The 24710-nt window shown below is 40.5% G+C and overlaps 1 protein-coding gene across 1 annotated transcript; it reads left to right on the top strand.

Annotated features, from left to right (window-relative positions):
• The first annotated feature begins 7 nt into the window (after nt 1–7).
• Nucleotides 8–24006, top strand: abcb7 (ATP-binding cassette, sub-family B (MDR/TAP), member 7). The gene is made up of 16 exons (XM_023266607.3): nt 8–185; nt 2701–2784; nt 2869–2946; nt 4420–4539; nt 8219–8351; nt 10542–10810; nt 11479–11567; nt 11695–11782; nt 14520–14694; nt 15224–15381; nt 17110–17273; nt 17444–17573; nt 18015–18186; nt 21014–21117; nt 21818–21925; nt 23302–24006. Exons 1-16 carry the CDS (start codon nt 36–38, stop codon nt 23518–23520), a joined length of 2241 nt encoding a protein of 746 aa, XP_023122375.1. The 5' UTR covers nt 8–35; the 3' UTR covers nt 23521–24006.
• Nucleotides 24007–24710: the final 704 nt, after the last annotated feature.

The raw sequence follows: 24710 nt of genomic DNA on the forward strand, positions 1-24710 counted from the left end.
CGTGCTCACCAACCGCCCCTCCCTTCCTCGTCAACATGGCGCCGATGTTGGCACCTCTAAAATGCGGCTTTCACTTTCAAAGACGAAAATTAGGGTTTCTCATCAGACAGACGAGCTCGTATCACGTTTGGAATAAAAATCACACTGAAAACGCGACCGATCCTAAACGCCAAAGCACATACGTGGTGAGTAAGGAGGCAACTGCCCGGGAGAGGACACTGTGTTTTTGGTGTGACAGTCCCACGCAAGGACAGAGATGAAAAGTGTTTATAACTAACTTTCAGGGAAGAAAACTTCAAGATTTAGCCGGTGTTTGTTCAAAAGTCAAGTCGCTGTCACGTAAATGTACTGTTTATCAACTAACCGTCCAAATTTCTGTTGGGCAACAGCTAGCTAGCTGGCTAACTTATCAGGCGTAGGTAACTTAATTAGTAGTTTCGGTTACCTGTATTAATACTAGCGTTATGCCTACACCGTGGTTACAGTTACAATATGTGTGTCTTACTGCTTTAGTTTTACTAGTATATCAGGTAAATGAATCATATCACAAGTCCAACTGTTTTTCTAACGATAGCAGTGTGTGTGCTAACTATATAGCCTGTCAGTAGACCCAGTCACGTGTTATCAGCGCCGACTGACAAGTTAGATAAGACTGTTTGTCCCACCCGAGAGACCTAATGTTATTTCAGATGCAACGGTCATCTTCTTGTAACATGGTGTTATTGATTAGTTGACATATTAGCCTTTAACCAAAAATCAGTCACCAGTTTTACAGTACACCTGGTTCAAACTGTGGTGGTCTCCTCGGCAACGTCACTGCCATAAAGTACATCATAAATGTTGTTTGCTGAACGTGTTTTAGTGTGGTATTGATCCAGCTTCATGGTTATTTAGTGGGTCAGTGTATTTTGTTCTTTACAATTACCTTTATGCTAGTGAAATCAGTGTAGTAGTTATAGCAAGGCATACCCAATATCAAGATTCAAGATTTTTATTTGTCATGTGCACAGTTGCCTACAATGGCGGTGAAAGGCTATTCTGGTGGAAAAACACTGGCCATATAACTAATAGGTAAAATAGCACTACATAAAATATACAATATAAGGAAGCAAGGCAAAATAAAAGTATGAGAAAAGTTTACTACAAAACGGGCTACAAATTCAGGTATAGCAAATATGAGTGTAATTTAACAAGTGAGAGTGGGTGAAAATCTGAGTTGCAGCTTCTTAGAAATATACATTAGGAGAGTTTAAAGTCTGTATGGCTAGAGTCACTGGGACCAGATTAGAATGGCTGTAATGAAGTCACAGTGATGAGACAGAATTAAGGATTTGTAGGTCCTGTGGGAAAAAGCTCCTCTTTTGCCAGATTGCAAGAACTGAGAAACTGAGGGGGAGTTTTTTTCCCCGACAGGGCACACAAATCCTAAATTCTGCTGAATCATATTGACTTTGTTATTGTCACTCTATTCTCCTTGGTGTTTGCTTAAATGGAGCCACTGGAAAAGTCTATTTCTAGGGTGAAATGTATCTGAAATGATGAGTTTTGCCCTGGACCTGCTCTGTTGGGTGTAAAAAACTTGCAGACTTGATAATATTATTCCAATGATCCATTCAGCACAACATGTCACTCTATGCTGGGCTTTCTGCTGCACAGACTGATATAGTACTCACTTACTGTGTTATGTTAGGAATCAAAATTATGTCTCATTAACTCAAATAGAATTACAAAAAAAGTTAATACATTTACATGCATGAAGTACTTGTATGGTGTTGGTATAATTACAATTTAATCAGAAATTTTTCTTTTCACATAATGCGTGTGGTCATCACAGACAAGAGGAATGTTTGCACTGATATAAATATTCCACATTTTCCATCTCCCATCATCAACTAGGATGTGTATTTTTGTTAAAATCTTAATAGAACTGTTGCTATAACACAGGTAGTTTTAGAATTAGAGAATTTGAATTTGAATTTGAATTAGAATGGCTTTATTGTCATCATACATGGCATGACAAAAATATGAATAGCTTCCGCTGGACGGTGCACAACAACAAGCAATAAGAAATAAAATATCAACATTAAATAATAAAATCAAATGTACATCTATAACAAAACAATATTAAAAATGACAACAGCAGACTTTTAATCTTAAGCCACCTACAATATCTCTTGCATTATCAAGCTCACAGCCCCTGTAGGTGTATTAGTAGTTTAGTAATTTAGTAATTAGTAATTTTACACACGGTTTACAAAAGGCAATATGTAACCCTGGGTTTTTTAATTATTTATGAATGTTATTTCAGAAGCTCTGAAAGCTTCTGAACTTTCACCACTTCCATTGATTGCATGCTATTTAAAGTGGATTCTAGTGGAAAAAAGACAGTTTGTTAAACATTAATGGGAGTTTTTCAAACCAGTCATGCTGCAGCACTGTCCATATGTTTGTTCAGTACATCTCCAGCGCTTCTTGAACTCTGACTGTGGTGACTTAAAACTGTGAGCATTTTGGGAAAAAAACACACACAGAGAAGGGAATGAGTGGGGCTTTTTTCATTTGTATTGAAATTAAATTTTTTGTATGTGCTTTGTTTGCTCTTTTGTTCCTCTTATTGCATTTCAGTGTTCTATATGTTTAAACCTCTGTGAATGAATGTATTCAAAACATCAGTCAAATGAGCTATCTCATATGTTTCAGTTATGTTCCCTTCCACACCTGCGAACAGCGACATGGAGCACAAACAGGAGCGAAAACAGTCGTCAGATTTTGGAGGCAGCAAAAGTAAGTTTGTTTGAGAAATAGTTGCAAATCTGTGTATGTTTATCAAAATCAAACACAGAATAACAATGAGTTATATTTCCACAGCATTTGCAGGTGACAGACAAACGGACATGTTGGCACGGAAATGCAGGAGGAGGTCTAAATGCAGATCCAAAAAATGTGGTGAGTGCCCAAACCCTAACCCTTGTTTCTGTTATTTCATTGTCAGCATCATTTTGATGCTGCTTTGTGTGAGGACCAAACTTGCATATGCATAACAAATAAAGAGAACATGTAAATGTAAAAAAAACAAACAAATTGAAGTCCAGCTGCAAACAAAGGATATTGCTAGTATTGATTAATTATTTGACTTTTTCAATGATCGCTTTTTTGGTTTATTAATTTCTAAAGTACTGACAAATGTCATTTTAAAGTTACCAAAGCTACAAATTGTGTCTTTGCTCATATCTGTACCTATCAGTCCAGTGTTATCCAGCTTTGGGGTCAGGGGGACTGTGTAATGTTCATGTGCAAATGGAGCTATGCCAGATTTCTAATGCTAATATATTGATTTTTGTATTATATTTTAACCCATATATTTTCATAAACAAAGTAAGGATTCAGTGCACTTGGTTAGACTGACAGGACTGTCTGGTGACTAGATGCTGGTATCATAAGAACTTGCTGCTGTAAAAATTGAGTTTGGGGCCATATGTGTTAGGTACTCCGACTAATCGCTTAATGAGAATCTCTGCTGTCACATGATCAGTGTATGCACAGCTTTTTTGTATTATTATATTTTTAAAAATACTCATTGGTTGTGCTAAAACTGTGAAACAATTATATATTATATGTTTTATCTGCTATATAAACTGAACAGCCCTTAATCTACAATGTAGAACAGTCTTGCTTGGAAAACTGAGTTTTGCTTTTAATTTTTGTAAAAAACTAAACAAAAAACTCTGTTAGGCTTAAGACGTTATTTACATTCGCTAGTTTCCTCTACACATGGTACAGAAACCTTCAGTTGTGCATCACAATGTTAATGCTAATCCTTCCTTCTTACTGTTACACATTGCTTGATTGTATTTGATTAAAGGCAGGTGTTGGGCACATTTTCACTGTAATTTGCTTGGAGGTGCTGCCATACAACAGTGCAGTGACATGGTGCCACCATATTGAGTGGATTAGAGGAATTACTGCATATTCTTTGCCCTGCAGAGAGTGCCTGTGGCAGATGTGTTTTGGAGCGTGGGTAAACATCCATGTTGGCACCATGTTGGCACCAGAGGCTGAGGCCTCAGCTGGGATGACAGCCCAGGTGTCTCCTGGGAGTTGTAGTGTCAGACTGGATCCCCAAGTCCACCTGGAGACTCTGCTGTTGTTGCTGCTGCCAGATCTCCCAGGGGACTCCTATTGACATTTGATGTTCCATGTGTCTGCCCAGAGAGCCATCTTTAGGTTATTTTGATTGTCACATTGACTGCAAAATGCTTGTCAGTTGTCAAAGCTGACAAACATAAGGCAGGTTAGAAAGTTACTATTACAATCATCGTTATTTTACACATCTGACCTGTTTTTTACAAGATGGACCGATTTCTAAAAGCAGTGGATTATATTCTGAAAAGGAACTTTGCTATTGTTTCTTATTCACAGCTAAAGGAGGTGAATTCAACCCAGATCCTGTCTGCAATGCTGTCATATGTTTGGCCTAAGGATAGACCAGACCTCCGGGCTCGTGTTGCTATCTCTCTGGGCCTGCTTGCTGGAGCCAAGGTTAGTTTACAGAGAATGTCCTTTTTATTAAATTTAATGGCATCTTTCCTATTTTCTGCTTTCTCAGTTTTGGAATAAAAGCTATTTAGATCTGTTTGGCTGGTGCCGAACAGTTTTACTTAGGCATACCACAGAACTGAAGATATTTTTGTCAGCTTACCAGTGAGGGAAATGCTCCAGTCACTGTTTCATTTTTGATCTGAGTTTATTCTTACTTCTGCTTTCTTCTTTGGTAATGTTTTCCACTCTAAAATAAAAGTTTCTAACAACAGCTAGTGCCCTCCCCGATTGCATTAAAATGCAGACGTTCTCTAATACAACTTGATCAAGCTTAGCTTTGTGGTAAATGTTAGTTACACCCTCTCCAGTTCTTCACTCATCATCTATTCCCAGCACCAACATGCAGAGTCATTCTTGCACGTTGCTGCTCATTTTAATTTGTACCTGTTTTCAAAAAGGATGCATCATAGAAAATTGATAATTGCAAGTAGTGATTATTCATGTTTCCCCTAGTAGATGTTTCAGGCTTGAGCATCATCAGGGTGGTGAATAAACAACCCCCAAAACCCAAATAAAAATAATAAATCATGTAAGTGGCTGCTGAAAGAGACTTGCAGAGAAAAAGCAGCCTTGCCTCTGCAATGAATGAGTGAAATCCAGTGAACAAGAGAAGTGACAATCCAAGGTTGTAGCTGACACATCAGCTACACCCACAAGATTATTTAGTGTCAATGGACAATCTTTTTACGTTCATACTGTCTCATGAAGCACCTGTCAGTAAAGAGCAAGGATATCTGTGTGCAACCACCAAGTTGAAGTTGAAGTTTCCTAATGCATGTTAGCGAAGGTGCAAAAATACTGATTTATTTAAAACCTGTTTCACAGCAGAATGGTGCTCTTTTACCTTTGGCAAACACATCTGCTGTTATTATTCTTTGTCAACAGCATATCATCATTGTTTGGCAGGGCTGTTGGAAGACATAACGGATATGAAAAATATGGTCATATGATGTGTCCTCCCTTAAAGTGCTCTGCAGTCCAACAGCCAAGACTTGGCTGCTCACACAACATTGTATTCACAACCCACATTATTTATTTTTAATGGAAAATTAACCCTTGAAGAGAACAAGGAAATGATAAGGATTTTGCCTCATTTTGTAGTTGTGCAGTTTGCGGCATCACGTTCAAGTATTTAATTGTTTGCTGTTTTTATTATCCATAAAAAAAAACCTTCACGGATGGTACATTTGAGGTATTCCGTTGTTAGACCAGCACACAATAAAGCATGAAGCTGACCTCTAGTTTCACACTGACACTTGTAGGTTATTTTTAAGCATGTCTTTAAAATGGTGTTTAAACAGTCATCTCCCTAAATGCAGTAGAAAAACGGATACAGTTAAAAAAAAAAAACATCTGCAGCTGTGCTTGCATCTGAGGGATTCTTGATCACTGCTCATAAAATGTCTTGCTTTTCTCTTGCCTCAGAATTGAAAAGAGTACCCAGAGAAATCAGCGGGGTTGAACATTTCATTAGCTTGTTGTCATCCATCCATCCATTATCTATACACCGCTTAATCCTCACTAGGGTCGCGGGGGGGGCTGGAGCCTATCCCAGCTGACTCGGGCGAAGGCAGGGGACACCCTAGACAGGTCGCCAGTCTGTCGCAGGGCTACATACAAAGACAAACAAGCACTCTCACATTCACACCTACGGGCAATTTAGAATAATCAATTAACCTCAGCATATTTTTGGACTGTGGGAGGAAGCCGGAGTACCCGGAGAAAACCCACGCATGCACAGGGAGAACATGCAAACTCCATGCAGAAAGATCCCGGGAAAGCCGGGACGCGAACCAGGGACCTTCTTGCTGCAAGGCGAAAGTGCTAACCACTACGCCACTGTGCAGCCCTGCTTAGCTTGTTGTCATTTTTGGCATAAAGTTTCTGAATGGCTGTTGAGTCTTTCAGGATCAACCATTGGCACTGCTTTATGAACTACTTCCGTCAGTGAGACCTTGAGCAGTTGATTTTGAGAACTGAATAAAATGGTGTTTTGCCTAAGTGTTAGACTCTTTTCTAATACACATTGTGGTGGAGTTTTTGTAAAAGCCAACACCAGATCACAAGAAAGCATTGGTTTATTTTTAACCCCCCCCCTTTAAGTTCTTCCTCACTTAATCACATAAACTTTCTGCTCTGACCACCCTTTACGCAAACAACACAAGCACTCGATAAAGAACCCATGCAAAACTTAAAATAATGTGCATTTAAAACAGGTAGCTGCTTTTGAAATGATTAATTGCATGCATTAATCAGTGTGTGATGTATCTCCTCTTCCTTTGTTGATGGTCCCTAATTTACACCCTGGAAAACAATCACAAATTCACAGCTCCTAAATAAGCATGTCCTGCTGCCACTCAGCATGGCTCCCTCTAGTGTGTGCTAAGGAGGAGAGAGCACGCACAAGCAGTCCAATCTTCTCCTTCTATTTTCCTGCTTGGCTGGAGTTAACCTCAATTTCTCCAGTTTGACTGTTTTGACCGAAACCACCAGCAGCCTGGATGCCATTTTTAAATCAACTGAATAATTATGTGGTTGCAGTGCATCACACTTCTGCAAGGCACATTATCAGTGACATTTTCATTTCAAATAAATGATTATATACAAGCTCTTGTTTTTGTTGGCCTCAAATGAAGCCCTCTCTGTCTGTGTGCCAGTCTGTATGTATAAGCTTAAGCAAATTCTTTATAGCTGGAAGCCTTTTCTTCTTTACTTGACACAGCATCTCTATTATGGGATGACATTGCCAGGTACGGATTGACATAGTGTTGATTTAATCTCTAGTGTTGCCCGTTAATGGATTAAAAGAGCACACTCAACCTTATCATGTGTTAGTGGTAAAACTGAGGACATGTTGTGGCCCTGTGATGAAAGGCTCAGGCTATTTTTGTGTCATGTTCTGTTGTTTTGGTAGCAAAGTGGAAGAAATTGTTTTTCCTTGAGGGACTCAGAGGACTTCTGTTGTCTGAATATAATACCCAAGTGTACAAAGCAAAAACCTTGAGGATGTAGCTTTTGCAGTGTAAGTGGTGCATTATTAGACCTCTTTTACACTAGGGTTGACATGGGTTGATTTTATGCTCAAAAATCATATCGTACAGAATTCGAAAGAAGTGAAGGTACAAAAAAATAACCCTCCCCTGTGTTCAGGGTTGAGAGGTTCAAATGAAATGGGTTTCGAATGAAAATGCTTTGCTGTGTGATGCCGTGTTCTCTGTCTGTCCTAATGCGCAGTGGACCGCCCATCCTGAGTCACACAGCTGTCCCTGTGCTTTTAATTAGTCCTAATAACCATTTCAATTCCATTAGCAGGAAGCACCAGCCTTCTCACCAGCACACTCAGTCAAGAAGAACACATGTGCATGCAGACACACTCACACAGCTTACCATACTTATGTGCACGTGAATGCGCCTGAATGGGCACTGTTGGATTTACCTTACAACAGTAGAAATTCATTTTCTTGGGGAGACATGGAGAGGTGCCACAGAGGACTAGAAAAATGGCAGTGAACTATAACAAGCATATGTCTGAGTAATAGGCTATTTGAAACCGTTTCCACTCTTTCTTTTTTTTGTCCTTCCCTCTGAATGTTTCCTCCCTCCCTCTCTGCTTTCCCAGATCACCAATGTGATGGTGCCCTTCATGTTTAAGTATGCAGTGGACGAGCTTAACCAGATGTCGGGACACATGCTGAACCTGAATGACGCGCCAAGCACTGTGGCTACCATGGCAACGGCCGTGCTGATTGGCTGTAAGTCCCAGACTTTTACTGCACTGGCAAGTGCCATGCTCATCAGAGGGGACTGTGGGACTGCCTATTATCTACAGGCTGACCTTTCCCACCACATTCATATCAATGCCGCTCTGCAACCTCCGCTTCTGACTCACATTATTTACATTATGAGCTTCTTTCTGTGCCTGAGTTCGCTTCTTTTAATCTGCTCAACACTCTCGTGAGTACTGATGACTTTTCAGTATGATACCTGTGTGCCCCTTAGGCAAACAGGTGGATACATTTCTAAAGCAGTGGAGAACAAATTGCTAATGTCCTTTTGAAAGTGTCTGGGTATTTTTTTTGTGTGTTGTGCAGAGGCCAGGGATGTTTCTTTCACTTCATTCCTTGAGAGCACCTCCCTTTTTTCTCCTTTTTGTCCAAATGGGTCTGTGAGTACAAAAGGGGTTAAGGGTGAGATGTGAATGTGAAGTTTCTTCCTGATTAGAGTAGTTTTTCTCTGAGCTGCTGATGAAAGGCACTATCAAATGAATAAATATTGTGAACCTGACACCCACTGCAAGTCACTCTGGCTTTGACTGAAAACAGCATGGATGCAACATACACTTAGCCTTGTAACTATTCATTTTAATGAGCCACTTAGATTTTGCACACTAATGCTACATGTTTGGTAATTGGAGCACATGACCAAGACTCCAGACAGAGTGAGCGAGGATGACAAGAAAAAGAGGGAATAGGGAATGCTCATGAAGAAAAGAATTGTGTTTTTGTTCCCCATTTTTGTGGCACCCAGGTCCACTAGTTGAAACCTGCAGTGACTGGTGTAATTTGGCTGAAAAGGTTGCACAGTGCTCATCCTACCTTGTCAGATGTGGACACATTGTTCATTAGACGAGCATTCCTATTTAACGCCACATTACAGCCCCATGAAGACCAGCAGACAGCAGACAGTGATTATTACACTGAATTTGGTCTTAGCAGACAAGTTATGTATTCGCACAACTCAGTGAAATCACCACAGGAAGACCATGTGTCATTCAAACGCAGTCTAATACCAATTTGTGACATGCTAGCCATCTGCTTGTAAAAAATTATGAGCAGTGTGAGAGATCATGGTTTTTGTCTTAAATTGGTGATTTTGTTGGACTGAACTCCTTTAGTTTTGCTGCATATCAAATATGTTTCATAAAAACCTCTTAAAATACCTTTTTAAGAGGTATTGCATTAACTCCCATGAGGAAGGCTAGACCATGACAGTGGTGAAAGTGAAAGTCTGCTTATTGACAACTCATACTCACATTGTTCAGTCTTATTTAAACCTCCTTTGCCTCTTCTAGTATTCTGCTCACACATGTGGCTCACTCCCCCGTCACACACACTCAGCACTATTGTGTACACTCAGATATGCCCTCCCTTCCTTCAGTCTGCAGTGTGCTGGCCCGCCATAGTAGTGAGGCTTCAGACAGCATCCTGCTCTGTAATTACAGAGGGGAGGCTGATGCAGTAGCAGTGCAGAGCTTGCAGGCCAGAGATGATGTGAAATTTAGCTTCATTTGTTATCCCCTGGGAAATTCTCTTTGTTAGTGGCAACTGTCACATAAATTCAGCCACTACAGAAACTACATTACAATCAGAGACAGACATTTAACAACAAAGTGCCTTGCAATAACATCACGAAATGCAAGTGACAACCACCTCCCTCATCCAAATGTGTTCAACAGAACAAAGAGCTAAAGCGATAAATGATCTTTGAACAAAGGAAGGCTGCGCTGGTAGTGCTCTGTACCTCCATCCTGATGGTAACAATTTGTATTCACCATAAAGAGGATGTGGTATATCCCTGAGGATTGCCTGCTCTTTCCCCACCACTCAAGACTCACAAAGCAGTTTTATACTGTTTTGTTGACCCACAGTTGTACTAGACAGATCAGCGATCTTATTGAGTTTGTTCTTTGTAACTAAAGACAATAAGTTGACCGGTCCTGGAAGCTCAAACTTACAAGCCTTCAGAGCAGCCAATGACCCTGAAAAGTTTCAACTGCCTCAGTATGCTATTACATCTACTAAGACAGGAAAAGTAAGGATCAGATTCCTGTTTTGTTGCTTCTTAGCGGTCTACTTTGTTAAGAATGATGATAGATTCTCACTTAATTGCCTTTGCTGTTCACAGAAGGTGTTCTAAACTGTCTGTCTCCCCCACTATCCCAGATGGTGTCTCACGGGCTTGTGCAGCTTTCTTCAACGAGCTGAGGAACACCGTGTTCGGCAAGGTAGCACAGAGCTCCATCCGACGCATCGCCAAGAACGTCTTTCTCCACCTGCACAATCTGGATCTGGGTTTCCATCTCAGTCGCCAGACTGGGGCACTGTCCAAGGCCATCGACCGAGGCACTCGGGGCATCTCCTTCGTCCTCAGTGCTCTCGTCTTCAATCTAGGACCCACAGTCTTTGAGATGGGCCTTGTCAGTGCCATTTTGGTAAGTTAAATCAAAACAAAATTGATGCTGATCACAAGCATAGCCATGTGTCTGGTAGCATAGTACCAGACACATGGCATACAATTTTTTGCTTTTCTTACTTGTTGCAGTTTCAGTCTTTTAGTTAGCTCAGGACCTTCCGTCTCCTTGACACTCTTCACAGCAAACTGTGTGGAAATTGATTTAGTCAGATATTGTCTCATTTACTTTCTAAATGAAATAAGAATCCTTGTGAACTTTTACTTCAAACACAGGGCCCATTAGTTGCAACGATGAGTCCCAAAGCTTTATAGCCACTTAAAGTCCTCCTGTCTAGAATGCCCTAAAGAGATGCACTCCTCCTCTGCCACCACTGAAGGAATGACTCATCTATAGCTTTGTGCCACCACTTGACTCTGGACTGTAATGTTAGATGTAATGAGGCCAGACTCCATTGCCCAAATAGCTAAATCATTATCACTATTACTACTTCTAGTTTTCCGTCCATTTGTAACACTCGTGTTCGTAGTGGTATCATCAAAAACACTATCTTCTCCAAATACTGTGCAATGCTAGCATTCGATATTTATGGCCTGATGTGGTCGCTTGACTTTTTATCTCATATCTCATGTTGGGTTATTGCATGTAAAAGATGCTTTGTTCTGACTGTGCTTTTCTCTCTTCTGCAGTATTACAAGTGTGGTGGACAGTTTGCAGCAGTGGCCTTGGGTACCTTATCAGCATATACCCTTTTCACGATTCTTGTCACACAGTGGAGGTAAGAGTATGAGTTTTCTACTTTTTCTGTCTGTCTGTGATTAAGATTTGTTATCACTGTGCTGCCAGTAAAGTCACTCACCCACTAGTTGAAATAAGTGCTTATGTTTTTGTGTCTCTGCACACAGGACTCGTTTTCGAATAGAAATGAACAAAGCAGACAGTGAAGCAGGCAATGCAGCAATTGACTCGTTGCTAAACTATGAGACTGTTAAGGTGAGTTCCAAACCACCCACGCAGCTACACACCTACAGTTTACCCTTTTTTCAATTCCTCCTCAATCCCACCCTGCCCCCTGCATCAATCCTTCCCTTTTATCTCTGCCTTTTGAGGTTTTTCGTCTGTTCACTTAGGCCATCCACATTGATGTGAACAAATATTTACTTGTCTGTGATGATTGTATTTCACTGGGATGACTGCCACCGTCAGAATTTGCTATTTACTCTCTGTCTCTTCTCTTACCATATGAAAATATAAAATCATTTCAAATGAGAGCAGTGAAATTTATTGTTCATATTTCCCCAAATTTTTATACAGCAATTACTGTAAGCCCATAGACCTTGGTTGAGAGAAAGGTTGTGTAACCTTTTTGTTATGAAGTGATTCAGCATCTAGTAAGATTTCAAGTATTTCTGTACTATATGATTCTTTTGTAATGAAGGCTGAACTACGCTGCCACTACAATAACTGAGAACATACTTTCCTGCTGTTTTCTTTACAATGTATGTAGTGAACTAATACAGACAAATTGTTGTCCCCAAAATCGTCAGTGAAGGCTGACCAGCAATTCAATAATACTGGTTGATGTCTCTCAGTTTTAATTGTATTGTCATGAAATGTTCAACAAGACATTGTGGATCACAGTTTCTCGCAGTTGCAATTGATATAAATTTTATTTTCATAAAGAGAGAATGTAGGACGGTAAACATTTAAGGAAAATATGTTCTAGTAAATACTAATAACTTTGACTGGGGTGAACATTTTTATCAAGTGATGCTTGAGTAAATAATGTCAGAGATCTCATGTGAGATCATGTAACAGTACTTTTCCGTGTAATTTTTTGCCTATTGATCTAGGGCTGTAACCAACAGTGATTTTTATTTTAACTGATTTGGTGATCTGCAAAATGTCAGAAAATCATGGAAAACATTCCTCAAACATTCCTTTAGCCCAGATTGATGGGTTGATCTCACATAAGACAACCAAGCAGCAAACTTATCACACCTGAGAAGATGGAAATGGGATTTTTGTTTGAAAAATGAAGAACAAAATAGTTGGTTCAATTTCTGTTGATCAATTAATTGACTCATTTTTTCAGTTGTAACAGTTTTGCAGCATTGAAAACACAATTTCCCAGGTTTTTACATTCTGGTATGTCTTTGTTTCTCATTGTCTGCGATGCTCTTCTTCAGTCAGTGTAAAATTGTCCATTCATATTTGTAAATGTCATTCCATTTGCTACAAACAATGAAACATTTATCACCAGACACTCAGGACTATTTTCTTGGTTTAGTCAGTGATCCAAATCATGTCTCAATTATAGTTTTGGTTTGAGAAGTGTCTGCCATCGAAGGATTTATTTTGAATAAAAATGCCAGCTGAGGCCCAGGGTGGTTTATGGATAGGTCTCGCAGACACCTGACTGGCGTGATGTGGTGTTGAAACATTACTTTATGTTTTTGTTAGTGTTAGTGTTGTGGTTTTAAGGCTCTTTCTAGGTAACCTCATTGTACACAGAAGAAATTCAAATATATTCACAATCAAGTTTCGAGTGCTTTGTTGGACGTTCCAGATATATTTTGGTTGCCATGTTATTTTCTTTGCGGTATTATTTTGCGTCCTGTTTCCCTTAACGTTTTGTTCTGTGTTATTTTGTGTCATCTGTGTCAATGCGGCCGGATTTAGCATCACTCTGAGCTGTGAGTGTGCATATGCAATTAGATCTCCGCCCACTCAGAAATCCGTTCCACTTTCATAAAGGACTGGATGAGAACCTGAACACGGTGCCTTGCATTTCTTCGGTTTGTCCTCCATGTGCTACTTTCTTGTCTCTCTCTCCCTCTCTCTCTCTCTTTCTGATTCGCTGCATTTCCTTGTATGCAAATCAGTGGCAAGTCGGTAGCCACACAGCATCACTGCCGTTAGCTAGAGAAGCAAATCGCCCACTTAACCAGAGCAGAAAAACAATAATGCAAACTAAACAAACAGCAGCACAGCAACAATATTAAGTAATTGGCAGCAGAGTTGAGGAGAATTGTTGTTATGATAATGCTGTTGTTTTATGTGCTGAATTTAAAAAATGTGCTTGTGGCTGATTCATGAGGCTTTCTTTTGTCTAAATGATAGCTCTATGTCTTAATCAGAATTAGTGCTGCTTTTGTGACGTAACACTTAAGAGAGCTATCTGAGCTCTGTTGGTAATGTAGGTGTCTGTGTAAGCAGCTGGAGATGTAAATACAGAGGGTGACGACAGTACTCGTGATGAACATTCTGCAGCAATTCTTCTTTAATTTGCAAGCAATGTTTAGGCTTTCCTTCCAGTTATAATTCCCTAATATTTGTAACAGTTGTTTTGCCACAATTGCTGTGCTCTGCCAAAATGTTGGATCTACAGCCTGCTCAGCAAAACAGGCTTCAGGATTTTGTTCTATCACCCTCCACGTCCTGAAATCTGTTGGGAGCAGATGAAGATTCAGAGACATGAAAAAGTGCTTTAGAAGTCAACTGAGACATAGACTATGCCCAGAGCGGTCACTCAGAACAAATGCAGTCTTGAGACAGCCTGTGCTAAAGTGTCTATCTGCCTGACACTGCTCTCCATGCTTCCTTAACCTTTAACCTCAGCCATATTTGTGTCTTTCCCTCTTTCTCTCTCGATTCATGCTTTTTCCTTGTCTCTATGGCCTGTACTCCCTTCTCTCCACTCTGTCCACTTTCCTCATGTCTCTTGCAGTACTTTAACAACGAGAAGTACGAAGCTCAGAGGTATGATGGATTCCTGAAGATCTATGAAGCATCCTCTTTAAAAACCACGTCCACGCTTGCCATGCTCAACTTTGGCCAGAGTGCCATCTTCAGTGTTGGCCTCACTGGCATCATGTTACTGGCCAGCAAGGGCATTACGGCAGGTGAGTGAGTGTGGAGTAAATATGAGTTAAGGTTGGGGGAGGTGAGGTTCCAATTACTGAAAAATCCTCCGTTCAAGACACAAATCATGACAAAATTTAAAAGCATGCATTTGTAAAGGTGGAAATACTTATCTTGACCTGAATTTACCTCTTTGTGCCCACGATTTGTGGCAACAGCACAGTGGGGAGAAATAGGACTTGGAAAAAAGAAAGCATGAAAAACACACCTGAAAACAAAAATCAAATGGACAGATGAAACTGACAAGTAAAACCCTGACTGAGCTTGATAATAAAACCTAAATGAGAACAAAGCACAGCAAGTATGAAAAATTGGCATGAATAGGAACTAAAATAGCTTTGATGCAGAAATGAAATCACAGGGGGTTGAGATGGTTTTTCTGCTTTCACAACTTGAAAGCAAAAAGGGTTTGAGTTATTTTTCTTTCAGATCTTGCATCCAAAGACACATGCATGATACAATAGGACTAGATTCTGCACATTGCTCTAAGTTGTTCTGCTGCCGTTGTAGGTACGATGACCGTTGGAGACCTGGTGATGGTGAATGGCTTGCTCTTCCAGCTCTCCCTCCCTCTCAACTTTCTGGGCACAGTATACAGAGAGACCAGGCAGGCTCTAATAGACATGCACACCCTCTTCACCCTGCTCAGCATCGACACCAAGATCAAGGTAACTTGTCAGCCTTCCATACAGTCGTCCACATTGTAGCAGTAGAAAACAAAATGCTTTTCAGAACAGAAGAGATGAGCTCACTTTACAATGAAAGTGAACATAGAGTTAAATCCAAATATTTAAAGTCACAGTATGTCCATAAACTTGAAGCCCTCAGTTGGACATTTTCTGTATAATTGAATGATTGGTGAAAGATTTTAACACAGTACTGAGTTATTCATATGTGGCTGCACCACATAGCTAACATTCACATGTACTGTAAAAATTATGTGTTGTACTCAAACACAGTAATTATGTGCTTGATGTGACTCAGGTGCTTCCTCATCTGTTGCCACTTGTAGTACATGCCATTTCTTGCTACAGTGGTGTCACTCGTATGTTGACATTGTGACAAATTATAGCAGAGCTTGACTGACTACTTTTTATTGAATTATTTAGTGTTTAGTAATTAAACACTTGAAACCAGTGGCCAATGTAATTGATACATCCATAGTTTCAACTGATTATATAGTGTGAAAAAGGCTGCTTTCCTTTCTTTTAACTACTCCTTGTTTCCCAACAATTACAGATTTTTATCTTAATTAATTTCAATACATTTTAAAATTCATTACTATTTGATAATGATCAGTGGCAGTGAAAAGAAAGAGAAACAAATGAGTAACTGGGAACTGTTGAGGTGAGAAAAGACAGGTGCACTTGTGGTAACGTAAGTGATATTCTGCCCTTTATCTGCACTACTAAAGTTTTATTGTCCATCTATAAATTCACCTTTAAAACTTATAGAAAATTGTTGCATTTAAACCAGATAGTGTTCTTCCACTTCAACATTGAAACTGAGATTTTAAACATGTAGATTTCATATTTTTTCAGTGCATTTGCTGCCAACTGGTTTTGCGAGATATTTTATCTTTTCTTTTTTTTAACTGCACGCAACAGCCCATCTTGCATCAGAGGAGTGCACTTAAGTGCAAATGTGCGCCTGCTGCCTAACAATATGAAGGCCATTCCCATCTCCAGCCTGTAATTACAGTAGGAGAAATGTATCTGCCCTGTTATTTTTCACTCATCAGTAATATTCCTCTCCATTGTGACTCCATGTGGAAAGGTACTGCCCAGCAGGCCATTACTGTCTGAATGCTTTTTTTGTGTGTGTGGAATACATTGGTCTATTATGTAGATGTAAAATAATTTAAAACTCCCCCTCACTTGAAACTGCGCCACAAAATAAAAAATAAATTATTTTGGCTTTTTGTCCATGTTGGGGGGTGGGGTGAAATTATCATTTGTTTATACTAATGGACTGTGAGTTATTTGTATTAACTGACTGAGGTGGATTGGTGGTGATTATGTTGCTATTAAGTAGTATAGAAATAGAGCAGAACAGGCTTTTACTCCCAGGATAAGGACTGCTGACCTTGGCTTCATCTCTGTGTTATGGCTAGGCTCAGTATGTACTGAAAGTTTTCACGCCTCTTGATCCTCCAGTCACCATGAAGGACAGGGTGTGAAGATTCAGGCAGTCTTTTGAAACGACCTCTCAGAATTTGCTGTGAGTGTCTCTGCTTTATGCAGCACATGTAGGCTTCATGCTCCTGCATTATGCCTCTTTACAAGGTGTTGGAGTAACATTGCATCATGTCAGGCCTTCTATGCCAGTGGCTGTTCTGTATCTGTCTCGTTTTTTTCCCATTTTGTCTGTCTCAGCTCTCTGATGGTTTGCTCTAGGAGAGGGATCTCGCCCCACCTTTAACCATTGCACCACAAGAGTCCACCATCTGCTTCGAGGACGTCTATTTTGAATACCTGGAGGGCCAGAAAGTCTTAAACGGAGTGTCCTTTGAAGTGCCTGCTGGGAAGAAGGTGGCTGTTGTTGGTGGCAGCGGGTCAGGGTAGGTCACCTTTCAGAGAAGTAAACTGAATATCAAACCTTAGGCCAGGTATGTTGTCTTATTTACATGTACAGAGAGTCTTGTCATCAGATAAGTAGACTGTGGGGGTGTGGCTCACACCAGCTCACAGACAGAAAGATGCTGATGGTTTGTTCCACGTGTGGCTGCAGGAAGAGCACCATTGTGCGACTGTTGTTCCGCTTCTATGAGCCCCAGCGGGGGAACATCTACATAGCGGGGCAGAATATCCGAGACGTCAGCCTTGACAGCCTGAGGAAGGCTTTAGGGGTCGTACCTCAGGTCTGTGACACTCTAGCACAATAAAATATACAAAAACAAACACAAAATCTATTTTTTTATCATCACCACATAGATATTTTTTTCTGGAACTTCTTCACCAAAAGTGAAATGTATGTGTACCTTTGTCTTTAAGTAGTAAATGTAATGTAGTTATTACTGATGATTATGCACAACAAGGGGGCAGCATAGAACAATGTTAATATTAACATTAATAGTTAACAATGGCATTAGAGATAAGCTGTATTCAGTTAGATTTTTACTGCAGTGAGCTCAGAGGCTGATCTGAACAGGTGGTACGTGAACATATTTTTCTCATTTGCGTTCTTTCTCTTTCTCCTTATCGTTGTCTCCGTATCTGCAGTCCTCTGTTTCTCTCTCTGCTGCAATAAAAAAACATTCTCTGAAGCCTCATTGTTTTTTCTCTATCTCTGTCATTGTCAGGATGCCGTTCTGTTCCATAACACCATCTTCTACAACCTGCAGTACGGGAACATCAATGCTACACCAGAGGAGGTGTACCAAGTTGCGCGTCTTGCAGGCATCCATGATGCTATCCTCAGGATGCCCCATGGCTATGATACCCAGGTTGGGGAGCGAGGCCTCAAGCTGTCAGGTTTGCTGCGCTGTTACGCCTACTGTTTAAATATGGTCTGTCTACCCAAGCCAGTGAAAGAGCTGTGTGTTTTTGTCTTATTCCCTGGATGGTATACTAAACTGAAAAAAATGGAAAAACACATCTGTTCTTTCAAAAACTAGCTGCTAGTAGTTCAGTTTGTCATGGAAATTTAGGAAGAGCAGAGAAATTTAATGATATAGTTATTAAATAATTCTGGAATGTAAGGCTAGCTGTCATCTGGGATTTTGATTATTCTTTTCATTACAATCTGCTGATTACTTTCCCAGGTTGTCAGTGTTTTGTAAAATATGCCATCTGAAGACACCAAGTTGACATTTTTGTGCTTAAGCTGTATTTTTGTCCACGTAACACTAAACAATCAAATCAGCTGGTGTTTAACATGCCTATGAAAGTCTGGTTTCTAAGCACAAGCATGCTGCCACCTTGAGAAAAAAGCTACACCCATTTTTTGCCTTTTTTTGTACGTATATCCACCCTGAGCACCTGCAGTCAAAAATCTTGGAATTTTTCAGTTGCGCTGGTGTCATCGCTGTGGCTCCTTTTCTGGCATTGAGTCATATGGGCGGGATTTGTCTCCCTGGTAACCAGGAAAATGGAGGAGAAGCTTGTTCTGGCTTTGCCTGTCTATCCTGAGTTGTGTTATTTGTCAGACAAAAATTTTCACAAGAGGCAATGCTAGTCTATCGTATAGCGGCGGTTAGAATGGTGATATATTGTCAGGATATTGTTGTCATAGAAACAAAACCCACATGCAGCGTGGGAGCGTTTTTTTTTTTTGATGAAGCGCTTTCCTTCGCACTGCCAGCGCTTTCCTGTTGGCAAATATAACGCTATACAGACACACGCCCTTAGAAGCCACAACAAGTGAATAATTAGGCATGTTTTCTTTAGACAATCCTCCAAAGATAGTTGTAGATTGATTTGTTTTTCTAGTCTAATACATTGCAAAAAATTTGGTGAACTTAAAGCTCACCCAACTAAATTGCATTAGTCACCTTTTTCAACGACTCCCTCAGTAATTTTGAAAGCAGAGCTATACCCGCTTTATCCTGTAGAGGGCTGTGGGTGCTGGAGGCTAACCCAGCTGGCGTTGGGTACATCCTGGTCAGGTAGCCACTCCATTACACGGCTAATATAGAAGGAAAGACAAACCTGCAAGTTCATAGCCGGTTTAGAATCTCCAATTAACCCACTATGCATGTCTTTGGGCTGTGGGAGGTAACCGAGCAACTGGAGAACACTACACTACTACACTACTCACTGCACTACCATGTCGCCATGACATATTGAGCATAATATTTAAAAAATTTTGATTATGTCAGTTTTATACAGCTAAACACCTGAAAGCAGATGTTGACTGTTTGGCCATTTCTACAGTGGTACTAGGAAATATAAAATGATGTGTAAGAGCCTAAATCTTCCACACGGCATATCTCAAAAACGTTCATCATGTCTTCTTTTTAAGGCAGTTTTCCACACAGCATGTTAAATTTCCTCTGCACTGGACCAACAGTCGACCGTAATTGTATGTTTAAACTGTCAACACATGTCCAAACCTTTCTGTTGAAATAAATCAATTCTACTAAAGTAAATATACCAAAATTCCACTTGATTAAACATGAAGATTTCATCTAAATGGCAGCAAAAAAAAGTATTTGTGCAACTTCAGATAAGTAATGACCATCTCCATTGTTAACGTGATCAACTTCACCTTTATGAAACATAACTGATGTTAAACATTCACTCAAAATGGTCTTGAAACAGGATAGAGATACCAAATGTAAATTGTGTGTTCTGGCTGAAAAGTGAGTTTGTTTTGTTTCTTGAAAATAAATGTAATTTGCGTTAAGATTTTATTATCTAATCTCATGAAAGGTATATATCTTTAGTGTTTAAATACTTTCTCGGGTATACTGGGAGATGGAGTTTCAGTATTGTATGCTGTGAGAAACAACTGTGACTGAAACATCTGCTTAAAATACTGAGAGGCTGCAAGAAGCTGCCCTGGAAGATTTTCGTTTGCACAGCTCTAAATTACATTACATTTTCTGAATAAACATGGCATTTGAAATAGTTTCAAAACTGTGATTAATCTCTAGCTGCCGCACTATTATTTTATCATTTTCTTCAATTTAATATACAAGCTTGTTTAATGGCATCATCCCTCACAGTTAAAGTCACACTCATTTGATCTACACAAGACTGCATAGTATTAGGCTCGTAACATCACTCTGCAACTCATTGAGCCCACGTAAACACACAGTGTGTCAGCAGTTTCACTCAACATTCAAGACGCAATTACTGGCAGCACAGATTTCTTTATGTGGAGTGACTGAGTGAGTGAGAGAACGGATAAAATAAAGACATGACTAACTTCTCATTAATTTCACTGGTTCTGTACATGACAGCTGCCAGTGAGTTTGTGAGAGGAGGGGGGATCAGGAAGGGGGCAGACTGGGCTCCGAAGCTCCTAACTTCCTTCATTGCTGTTTTCCACTGCCAGCAATGTTTACACTCGCGGAACGCCGCTTGCTTTCAAGAGGCCACACACAGCTCATATGTAATAAAGGCCGAGTCAGACACGGTGGGAGAAATCTGAGTCCTGCAGATTTTTCTTCACAATTAAATGAAGTCTGTTTTACCAGACTGAAGCCTGTATCACTAGCATTGTCTGAGTGTTGGGCCTCTATTTGAGGTAATTTTTTTGATGAGAACGAGCTTGGTAGAAACCTGCTGTAACTTCACATATTTCCAACCTTTTGACTTTAGCCTGCTGTCTATAACATTTTTTGTTTTGTTTCAGGAGGTGAGAAGCAACGTGTCGCCATTGCCCGTGCAATACTGAAGAATCCACCCATCCTCCTGTATGACGAAGCAACGTCCTCCCTGGACTCGATCACCGAAGAGGTTGGCCTGACTGACACTGGCATCTGCACATGATAAACCCACAAATACTGGTTCTCTGCTGCACGTACAGCTTGACACTGCATCGTGTCTGCATACACATTTAACAGAACAAACACCCACTCAGTCACCTGCTGTAGGTACACAATAATTCAGCTCACTCCTGAGTCACATACTTGCTGTGACACACACACACACACACACACACACACACACACACACACACACACACACACACACACCACCCCCATGTTCTCCCTTGCCACCTGCCACTGTTTTCTCCCACTTAATCTCCAGCTCAGCTTAAACCACACAGTCTTTGTAAATGTTACACTTAATGAGAAAGTTCAGCACGCCCTCTCTGAACTTCACGTAGAAAAGAGGGGGGCAGTAGATGTGGTTGTTAATTGAGATTTTCTGTTGCTTCTCATCACTGTAGTGTTTTTAAATTATCATAAGTAAACACTGGAAAGAAAAGCATATGAAGGTGGATGTTGCTGAGCAACATTGTCTTGACTTTGCTTCTCCTTCAAATCAAAGTTAGAGAGTAAATTTCATATATATCCTGTCATTCATGCACTTTTTTTTCTTATTATTTTCTCAGACCAACATTGATTGCAAACTGGGAACTATTTTCCTTCGGATTAGGGAATACTTGTGTAAAGCTCAAAAGAGTGATATTGTTATTTGTGTGTGCTTCCAGAACATCCTGAGTTCAATGAAGGGGATGGTGAAGGACAGGACATCGGTGTTCATCGCCCACAGGCTTTCCACAATCGTAGACGCAGATGAGATTATAGTGCTCAACGAGGTAAGGTCTCATCCACTTACCTTTTGTTTCTTCATCGCATACCTTGTCTGATTAACATTTTCAGCTGTCATTTCAGTTTTCTGACAAGCAAATTATATTGATTGAAGAGTCCATTGATTGAATTATAGTTGAGAGTTCCCGAGTACACACATGCACTGTGTTAATTGCCAGTCCAATTAAACCATTTTGCACTGAAGGGAAGGACGATGACCTGCACTGTGTGTAACCTTCAGCACACTGTATCCGCCAACAACAAGAATTTAGCAAGTTGCCTCTGTTTTTATCACTAATTTATTTTCAGTTACCTTTCTTCAGCATATGTGATGAAAACACAGTTTGTTTACCTTTTCTCATTAACTTCAGCAACAACAGGACACTGTTGGTCGAAGTGAATGTATTATTTTCTCCATAAGGGCTCATTAAAGCAGTCAGACTCAACTGGCTGTTTTGGTCAGTTGGCATGTCTTGTTTGTCTCAGTGACTAATAATGTATGGGCCAGCTTCCCAGACACTGATGAGGCCTTATCCAGGACTAAACTGCCTTTCAATGGAGATCACCATTCAAATGGGGTTTCTACGTGATTTTTGGTCAAACTTGTTTAAGCTGGAGGTGCCATGGAGACACAGATTGTTTAAAACAGATTTTTTTTTATCCATTGCTATTGTGTGGTGCGGAACAGAAATATTCAAGTGAATAGAAAAATACTGCAGTACGATTGGGCTTTGAGATGCTGTAAACTCCAAAAGAGATTAAGTGAAGTCAGCAATTGTCTGGAACTTAAGAGTTAATATGAAATGTAACACAGGCGACATGATATTTTCCACCAGTGCTCCAGTCAGATAGGATAAAATGAGAAGAGGTCTCTTTGAACTGCGGCGAGTTGAGCATGTCTCGTTCCATGTTTCCACAGTCAGATGGCAGGAATCAGAGGGTCGTGGCGAGGAGGCATGTTTGCGTGTGATGTCGCCATGGCGTTTGCTGGTGTCACCAGCAGAGGACTGCCTGGGGTGCTCATTAAAATAACGAGCGGAAGCAGTCACATGCTCATCTTTGGTGCACTAAAGATGTTGCCAACACCTCTGCATGCTCATGGGAGGTGGGGGAAGGGGTGCCTTGATTTGTGTTTGACTGTGTGGGAGGGGTGTGTGTTTGTCGTGTGTGGATGTGCATGCGTTTCTGTGAGTCCTTGTTTTTGTGAGAGGAATGCAACAGTTGTTGGGGAGGCGGCATGGATTCTAGGGGTGAGCTGACTCTCCGCAGAGTGTGGTTAGAGTTGTGTGGTCATGAAGAGACGCTAACTATAGGACCGTGTTCATGGCCCCTTCAGTTTGACTTCATGTGGAGCCCTTTTGTTTTTTTTTCCCTAATTTGCCAGGGTAAAGTGGCAGAGCGTGGTACTCACCACGCCCTCCTCAGCACCCCGGACAGCTTGTATGCAGACCTGTGGAACGCTCAAAACAGCAAAATCCTGAACAACAGCAACAATTCACCCCAGCCGCCGGCTGAGCGGCTCTCCCAGAAGGAGGAGGAGAGGAAGAAACTGCAGGAGGAGATCCTCAACAGTGTGAAGGGCTGTGGGAACTGCTCCTGTTGAGAGAAGCTGCCACCTCTATGTTTCTTCATCCCTCACAGATGGCCTATGCTGGAATCCCTTGTCTGTGCAGCATTGTGGAGGGGGTATGTCCCAGCTACCTACTCCAGCCAAAGCACGTGACTATCTCTCCTCCTCTTCATGTGAATAAAGGCCAGCGCTTGCCAAAATGAAGAAGGAGGAGCAGAAAAGGGAACAAGTATGTTTAGCACTGGCTGGTGTCCAGAGATAGCGCTTATATGCCAGTTGTCTCAGCTGAATCAAAGCATAAGAGACCATGTATATCACATACGTGTGTGTAAGACATCTGTTAGTCAACATGGTTGCCCCCTCCTTCTCATTTTGACATCAGGTTTATTGACATCTTGGGCTGCACTGGAAACAGATGAGAGTACATGGAATGACTTACATATGCCTTGATGTTGACACAAAATTTGTATTGATTTAATTTTTTAAAGTATTTACAAAATAAACTGAAGTTATAGTTCACTTTTTATATTGAGGGTGTGTACATATCACAATTTATTCTGCAATTAGGGGATCACAGTTGAAATCTGGGATTTCTTTGCAGTATCTTTATTAGAATAACACAAAGCAGATAATCCTCTGAGATTTAGTCATAATGCACATTTGCCCATGACATTGTTTTCAACGTTTGTTGTAAAAATTGGTATGTAATCAAATTACAACATAACTGGAATGTTCAGACTCGATCATATATAACAGTAAATTGCAGGAATGTCACACATAAGTTTAGCACTCAGAATAACAGGTAGGACCTCTGATAAATCATGAATGGTTCTCACCACAACTGGAGCAACAGAAGGAGGCAGCAACTTGTTTTTTTTTTTTTTTTTGTCTTTTTTTTTCACAATCATATCATTTAGCCTCAGCTGGCTGGCCTCTTACAACGAAGAGTTGTCTCTGGAAGTTTTAACAGTGCTAAGACAACTTTTTAGATTGTATGACCAGAACACAGTCTACCTCGTGAGTGTCATGTATAAATGTGTAAAGACAGGCAGTACGTGCATGTCCTAATTTTCTGAGGGCTGTTTTGGCTGCAATATAAACATTTTGTTAGAAGCCTTGCTATGGTATTGTATCTACAAATGAAAAATTCACAGCTGGGTGTCTTATGTGATACACGCAACGTAAAAGCCTGTTTCAAAGTATCCTGGACTATGTTGATGTGG

Source organism: Amphiprion ocellaris, chromosome 13 (assembly GCF_022539595.1).
Source record: "Amphiprion ocellaris isolate individual 3 ecotype Okinawa chromosome 13, ASM2253959v1, whole genome shotgun sequence".
Lineage (NCBI taxonomy): Eukaryota > Metazoa > Chordata > Actinopteri > Pomacentridae > Amphiprion > Amphiprion ocellaris.

Bases quoted from the DNA above. Each gene is read 5' to 3' on its own strand.
- abcb7 (XM_023266607.3), top strand. From the start codon at position 36: ATGGCGCCGATGTTGGCACCTCTAAAATGCGGCTTTCACTTTCAAAGA. The intron at 2,785-2,868 runs GTAAGTTTGTTT...ATATTTCCACAG, and splicing joins AGATTTTGGAGGCAGCAAAA to CATTTGCAGGTGACAGACAA. The intron at 14,695-15,223 runs GTGAGTGAGTGT...CTGCCGTTGTAG, and splicing joins CAGCAAGGGCATTACGGCAG to GTACGATGACCGTTGGAGAC.